The following is a 7,821-nucleotide window of genomic DNA, read 5'->3' on the forward strand; positions in this document are numbered from 1 at the left end:
AGGACAGAATAGCGACAGGGCAGATATCAAATAAAGAGGAAAGTACTCAATCCATAAAAGCTTGTGAACTTTGCTTTGTGCTTCAGTAATGAGAAGCTGAAGATCAAAACGAAAAGGTTTTGGACTTAGTGTGACTTATAAGTGTAAAATTAGGCTGAAGATAGTTGAGGTTTGCTGAGATATGCAATGGTATTGACAGATAAAAAATTTGATTATTTCTGAACTTAAGCAAAATGCCTGCTAAATGATATTGACAGATAAAAAATCTACTATTGCGAAAATTTCAAATTTTCTTACTTGTGAAATTAGATCTTCAAGTTCATTACCACAGGGAAAAGGACAGAACCGAATTGAAAGAGTTTACAAATGTACAAAACTTAATATGTTATTTGATACTTTCTTTCTTCAATAAACTTGGAGAGCTATACAATTCACAGACTTAATTGTATCTGTGAAGAATGACAAGGATAATCAGGCTTTTTCCCCCCACATAAGATGTGGATCCCAGTCTAACTGTAGCAGCAAAGTTTTGAACGCCCCTTAATGTCAGAATGCTAGGGACTTTTCCTAGCATGAAATCTTCAGGCATTTCCATAAAAGTTTGTAGAATATAGTTTCAGCCATCTGAATCTGTCTCGCGGAATGGTAAGGGTACTGCCTTCACTGCCCTGAACTTGCCAACATTGTTCAGGTGCTCGTTCTCCAGCCTGTCAAGAAACATTTAGAAACCATTAAGTTGACTCTTTTTCTATTCTACAATTCACAGGGCTAATAAGCAGATATTAACCTGTAGAAATTCCAATGGCCTCGCCGAATAACCTCCAAAGAAGCCAAGAAAAAGTCCAACATGCGTGACTCAACAATATTGAAACGGAACCGCATTACAGTCTCCACCCAAACAACTCTCAGAACTATGTTCAAAGCCTGAAATCCAATTTTTCAATCTGTTAACAAATCCAACACTTTAATGCTTGCAAAGAATGTTTACTTGGAAGAGAACTCACAATGGAAATGTAGTAGATGCTCTTGTTCTTTAGGATCAAATCATTTCTTAGCCATAGATTCTTGGATTTTGGGTTGAAAAGGCCCCAATCCTTGACAAAATCCCAGTATAACTGATAAACTGTAGCAACAGCTGAAGTAACCAACACTATACCAAGCCATAGGTGATTCTCCTGCCTAGCATAAGTTAGCCTGGCTCCGGCTGCCACCATAGCAGAAACATACTTCCCCATGTTTGCCAATTGGTTAACGTCACTTTCATCAAACCATCTTCTTGCACACTTCCATATTGAAAACAAAATGAGCTATTTGCTGCATGTGTAGAAGTTCTGGGCAAGAAAATTTTTCAAGCTATCAAGTGGTGTTACCTGCATAGCTCGCCAATAGTATGGCAAAAATGAAATGACATAAGCAAGCTCCCTATAAAGCCTTCCACTGTGGCAGGTTTCGTATCTCTGTGTTCGAAAACTCCCTGCTAGAAAGTAGCATGCCGTAGATTCCAAGTGCCTCATCAGTGGAATCTGTATGAACAATCACACAATAATTGAAAGTGAGGGAGAGAAAACAATTTGACTGATGGGATTAAGCAGCGCAGTGAATTGTATGAGAGGAGAAATCACCTGACTGGTAAGTTGATCTGCCATGAAAAAGTCTACCATCAAAACCTGCGGGAGTGGCGTTTCAAAGATATTCCATTAGATACATGTTTAAAATTGAACAAGAAACGAAATTAGGAAGTGATTGTACCTTATAAAATGGAGAGCAGATAATGTTGCGAATCACACGAAGGAAGCAGTACCGTGTTGGGCGATAGAAGAAGTCAAATGGGCAGATAAGCAATGCCATGAAAATCTGGTAATTGGATAGAAATTTTATCAATGTGAGAAGGAATTAATTAAACTGCACAAACAACTAAGAGCAGGAGCAAAACTTACCAGGAGTAGAATTCCAGGGATGGCATCAACATGGGTGGATGAAAAGCCATTAGCCCTTAAAAGAAGATGGATTACCATTGCAGAGACAACAGAGGTCATGAAAGTGGTACAAATAAGAAAGGCATCTCTATATTTGAGGGCTGTGCGGGGTTGAAATTCAAAAATGAAATTGTAGTTGATCCTTGTACTCTTCCACATGAAGAGGTTGCATCCATACATGAACAAATGCAAGCTTAACAAGGCAAACACACTGCAAGACATCACATCAACCCTTTAGTCCATCATTTGTATATCAAGTTCGAGTATGCTTTATTGGACACCTTACATTTTGCATATATTAATCCTTCTTGTTAATCATGCGAGAAATTTCTAATAATTCGGTCCCATGTATCTAAGACATCATCAAATTTATTAACTTTATAAAATAAATCCTTCTTGTTAATCACCTGAAAACAGGGTAGACTGTCTCCACATATGATATTCCACTTGTGGGCTTAAAAATGCCACACAAATGCGCCAAGATTGCATATACACTAAATAGCGACACGAAAGAGCCAGTAAACAAGCCTGCAAAAAAAAAAAAAAAAAAAAAAAGCTAAAAAATCAACATCACAGATTGGTGGGTAATATTCAAATTGCACTAATGTCATAGAGTGGGATTAGTGGTCTAGCAAGTTTTCTTGTCCATGGAAAATTCCTACGATGCTTTTCTCAAAGAGAGAGACTAATCATGAAATCATGCATATTGCATTACAGTACATATTGATATTCCTTCATCTGTTGAAAAAAAAAAAAAGCAAAGCGTATAAATGGCTGAAGTTCATGTCATAGGGCCAATCAAATAAGGCAATTTTTTGACTTTTTGTGCATAACTTTTATTTTGTTCTTCATATTTCAAGTCATCGGTAGCAAAAATAAAATTGTTTTCGAGATGCTTCTGCCACTATACATACATAAACAGTATAGGGTTTTTCTCTTTTTCAATGTCAAATTTAATATATAAAATATAATTAAAAATAAATTATTTTATTATTTTAATTACCAACAAAAAAGGTGACCATGTGAGACTCCTGCTGCTGCTGGGGTCTGAGGAACTTCATTGCCTTTTTCCTGTCATTGTTGGCGAAGTGCTTTGTGAATATGGACTCCACTTCATCCATTAGTCTTACAACCTTATCAACCAAATATAATAATATCATAATTATATAATGCTTACTAGAAAACCATTATTACTCCAATTCTCCACATGCACTCGCAAAGAGTAAAAGAAATGGAAAACGTTTTTCAACGCTACTTCTACTACTACTACTAATAGTAATAACAACATGAAAGGTTGTGGTTTAGTGACTTTGCCACAAAATTTTGATTTGTGCATAGACACTAGTTGGTGGGTGAAAGAATAAGAACCTCATGTGCAAAGGTATAGCTTTTTCTAGCAACATGGTAAGATGGGAAGATAATATCTTACCTTATCAGAGCTAATGAAGTGGGATCTCTTCACTGCTTTTAGATAACTTGCTGATGCCTGCTGGTTTGATACCTGCTTGTGTGGACAGCAAAATACCAATTATGAATTTTCTTTCTCTAAGCAAAAGATTTTGCAGTGTAGGTTGTTAGTTTCACACACTTCGTGAGAGATGTACATTTGGATATTATTGTCTTGCAAGTTATTAGAGATATCAACCAAGTAATTTTTTTTATGTGGTCTCTCTTTATTTTGTTTTAAGTTTTCAGATGTCTGTTTGCTGGTGTCGAAAATCAGGATTCAAACCCTAATCACAATCTTGAAAGTTTCAGAGATACCAAAAAAAAAAATCTTTAATTTCCTAGCAGGAGATGCTTATTATAACCAACTAATAAATACCCAATTAATATACAAGTCATGCTCTTTTAATTTTTCCTCTTGTTTATGTATTGTTCTCCACATGTGGGTGATAAAGCTAGCTGAGATATAATATACATTAATTACCTTGTCAAATTTCTTGAGAATTTTCGTAAAAGCCACCATGTTGAGTGAGCTGCATGCATCCCACAAATAGTAAAAAGATTAGAATCTGGTAAATGATGAGAACAATTATCTTCAATAGAGGAAAAACCCCACTAACTTAAAACTAAATATCGATTAGGGTTAAAGTTTTGTGCCAAATACCTTAATTTAATTAATAATAAAATAAAAGGTTTTTTTTTTCAAAAAAAAAAGGTTAATTGAATATATAAATGGAAATTTAAAATAACCAAGAAATTATTTGAATAGAAATTAATCAACAATAAACGAGGTGTGAACTGATGGCATAAAATTCAACAAATAATTTCTGGAATATTAGGCTTGGGTTCCTTTGCCAAAACGGCATAGCTATAGGCACAAGTCTTCAATAAATATTGGGAGCCTTACGTGGAATATTTGATGAGTGCCATGCAGATCATATCTTGTAATTGTCGTATTCATTACCAATTTCATATATAAACTATATATATTATAAGCTAAAACAAGAATAATTAATTAGAGACTTTGAAAGGAATAATCATGGCAAATTCAAGATCAATTAAGAAGCATGTTAAAACCTGTAAGTTTTTAGGAGGCCAAGGCCTCGATAAAGCTCCACAAATGCTCCTCTAATCATCTTCTCAGCACACTGGATCTTCTTCTTGTTAATGAAATCCCCAGGACCTGCTTCCTTCTTAGGATTGTTAACCAAATCTTCCCACAGCATTGACGTAATAGCTGAGATTGCTCTTGTTGGTGTGGTAGCTGGAGTGTCTATTCTCAGGGCCATTTTAGGCTTCCCTTTCTTCGTTTTCGACCTGGTCGCTGAATTGATAAAATTTACACCATTTTTCTCTAGTGCTGCGATTACTTCATCAGCTTCTGAAGATTCTCCAGAGTTATCGTTTGATTCATTTGTGGTCTCTGCATAAATTAATTATTATAATTAGATATGAAAATATAAATAAATTTCTTAATTTTTTTTCTAATATTATGAGACAAATATTCAATTAAATCAATATAATAATTAATAGATTTTTTTTTTTAAGTAAAAATTCTTTATTAAGAATATATCAAGAAAGAAAAACCATGACCCATTAACCAAAGCAAAAGGTTCACGAAATACAATTCTCAGATACAAAACTAATTAATAGATTTGTTGGGTGTCTCTTTCTATGGGAAGGTTGAAACAAAGAGACGATTGTGTGTAAAGGTGCAAGAAATTTGGATTTGTGAAGCTTTGGCATTAAGGCGAATTTCTCTTTTTCGAAAGTGACATAATCAAAGCAAATAATAATAATAATTTTTAAGAATTTGAATTTTTATTTTAAATAGATAAAAATAAATATTTTTAACATTAAAGTTCCATTTATTTTGAAAATTTTTATATTTTCTAGCTTTTAAGACACTCATAAATATGTTAAAAAATATATTTTCTTAATTCAATAAAAAATTAAGTTATTTTTAAGAAAAAAATTATTTTTATTTAAACTAAGATATTAATTTTTAAACTTTGACAACTTTATTAAAATATAAAGCATATATATTATTAATTTAATAATTAAATAATAAAAAATATTTTAAAATACTTTCTTAAAAATAATTTTAATAAAAAATATTTTTTTAATATATAAATTATTTTTGGTAAAATAAATGGACGCTATATATTAAAATTGAAATTTCATTTGCCTTAGGTATGAATTATGATGATCAATGAGTCCACTGTCTTTAATTCTTTCCACTTCTGGTAACATATTTGTTGTGGTACAGATGCTTTTGCTCATCATAATGACCCAGCACAAAAACAAAATAGAATCAAAACAGATCATGTTATTTCTAAAAATAAAAAAATAATTAAACCCCATAACCAATCAGGTAAAATATTTTATTTAAAATGAAAAAGACCATATTACCCTCAATACTATCTCTAACTGACCAAAAAGCCAACGTGGTTGCTTCAATCATATAGGCACACATACATCAATATCATGCTATATTATGTGTTCCATGATAATGATAAAGAGAGAAAAAAAGGTTTACCAGAATAATTGGAATTCCTGGGGGAAGGAGACCATGAAGGAGCATTGAAAATTCCGGCGGCATTGGGCTTCCGGCGGCGGTTGTTAAGAATTTGCTTGAGATCCAACAAAATCTGTAGCTGCTTATGAAGAAGCTCACCTCTCTCGAGCAACTCACTTTCTCTAGCCTTGTAAAACTGGTTCACTTTGTTCAGTTCTTCATCTAATCTCTCAAAAAACACTCTCACCTAACCATAAATTTTCATTAAAATAAAAACAAAAATATGTATAACAAGGGTCATATCAATTAGTTAATTAATTATACCTCATCTTCTTCAGAGAACAACTGAAGAAGCTCAGTTTGGTAGATTTCTTGACGAAGATGACCATCCTCCATGGTTTTGCTTCTCACCTGTAACAAAAATAAATAATAAAAATGGATGCTTGTTATATATATATATGAAACAACGTAACTTTACAGCCTCTCTTCTATATATCTCCCTTGTCTTCTTCATGGATCTTTATAAGGCATGCTCCCTTTGTTTTTCCCCTGACCTCTGTTATATTCACGATACTTTCGTGATTTTGGGCTTCCATACATAACCGTTTCCTTGATTTCGTGACAGATTTTTAAACAAAAATAATAACAACGATCCTTCACTTCACAGAATTAACTAATTATAATAATCACTTTTCAGATTTTTAATAGCTTATTACAAAAATCATTATTTACCTATATATTGGAAATGTTTAAGATTATGTTCTAACGTTGGAAGTCACTTCAAAGGAACGGACGGTGATAGATTAAATAAAAGATGTGGGACCCTTTTTAATCAATGGTGGAAAATTAAATTCTTGGGAGTAAAGTAGAACAGTGAAGATAGAAGCTATGAAGCAGCACCTCAAAAGTTTTGTAAAGAAAAATGAAGGTGAGGTGGCACGTCAGCGCAGACCGGACACCGAAACTTGAGGACATCAAAAGCGAAAGAGCCAGGGATATCGGCGGATACATTCAGATATCGGAAAATCCTGGTAAATTTTTTTAAGGTTCTCTTATGTTTTCTTTTAACAACTCCGATAGTTCGTTTCATTGATATTTTTCGCCTGGAAATGATGCCACTTTGCTCTCTTGCTATTGGCCCAAAAGAGTACTCCGATTTCTCGGTGTCAAAAGCCAAACTTTTATCAAGTTATAGATAGAATGAAGAAAACGCAAATAAAGATGAGATGAAATGTGTAGGTAGTTTACCTTAATGATCTCAGTTTTGGTATCGGAACGGAAGAAATTGTTGGAGAATTTGCCAGCGAAAAATCGAATGGGGTCGAAAATGGAGAGACCAAAGTCATGGTTAAGTACTTCTTGTGTTTGTTTTGGTTTTCTTGAGAGTTTGATCTTCTTTATCTGTTTCTTAAGTTGCCAATAGTTAACGAAGGCTTCCTTCCATTCTGGGATAAGTTGAGCTTCAAGCTCCTTTGAGAACTTCACCATTTTCTTCTATTCTCTCTCTGTAAGGAATTAAAGCAAGTAAGGAGGGAGACAGAGAGAGAGAGAAAGAAAAAGAAAGCAAGGAGATTATTTGAAGTATGAGAGGGATTAGAGAGGTTTATATATCTGATATTGAGAGAGAGAGAGAGAGACGTGAGGAGAAATATAAAGTGAGGTTGCTTGTTAACAATGTATAATCTTTTTGTTATTTTTTTGTTAACATTGGACTATCTTTTCAAACGAATAAAACTCACTTTTGCTAAAATATTATTCATATAAATTTGTAAAACAAATAAAAGAACGTTGGGTATTATTTTCCATTTTTTTATCATATTAAATTAAAAATAACTCTAATATTAATTATTTTTTTATTAATTTATATAAGTAATTGAATTA

At 33.1% G+C, this 7,821-nt stretch overlaps 1 protein-coding gene across 1 annotated transcript; it reads right to left on the bottom strand.

The window, feature by feature from the left end:
* Positions 1–369: 369 nt before the first annotated feature.
* LOC110643447 (phosphate transporter PHO1) lies at positions 370–7,509 on the bottom strand. The gene is made up of 15 exons (XM_021795821.2): positions 7,189–7,509; positions 6,265–6,351; positions 5,962–6,187; positions 4,500–4,845; positions 3,907–3,955; positions 3,406–3,477; positions 2,980–3,109; positions 2,384–2,504; positions 1,938–2,187; positions 1,750–1,854; positions 1,623–1,667; positions 1,371–1,523; positions 1,005–1,283; positions 788–924; positions 370–707 (listed from the first exon to the last, which is right to left on the bottom strand). Exons 1-15 carry the CDS (start codon positions 7,426–7,428, stop codon positions 617–619), a joined length of 2,331 nt encoding a protein of 776 aa, XP_021651513.2. The 5' UTR covers positions 7,429–7,509; the 3' UTR covers positions 370–616.
* Positions 7,510–7,821: the final 312 nt, after the last annotated feature.

Source organism: Hevea brasiliensis, chromosome 4 (genome assembly GCF_030052815.1).
Source record: "Hevea brasiliensis isolate MT/VB/25A 57/8 chromosome 4, ASM3005281v1, whole genome shotgun sequence".
NCBI classification, from domain to species: Eukaryota; Viridiplantae; Streptophyta; class Magnoliopsida; order Malpighiales; family Euphorbiaceae; genus Hevea; species Hevea brasiliensis.

Bases quoted from the DNA above. Each gene is read 5' to 3' on its own strand.
- LOC110643447 (XM_021795821.2), bottom strand. From the start codon at position 7,428: ATGGTGAAGTTCTCAAAGGAGCTTGAAGCTCAACTTATCCCAGAATGG. The intron at 1,668-1,749 runs GTACAATCACTT...CCACTCCCGCAG, and splicing joins TCTGCTCTCCATTTTATAAG to GTTTTGATGGTAGACTTTTT. The intron at 1,284-1,370 runs GTAACACCACTT...TCAATATGGAAG, and splicing joins ACTATTGGCGAGCTATGCAG to TGTGCAAGAAGATGGTTTGA.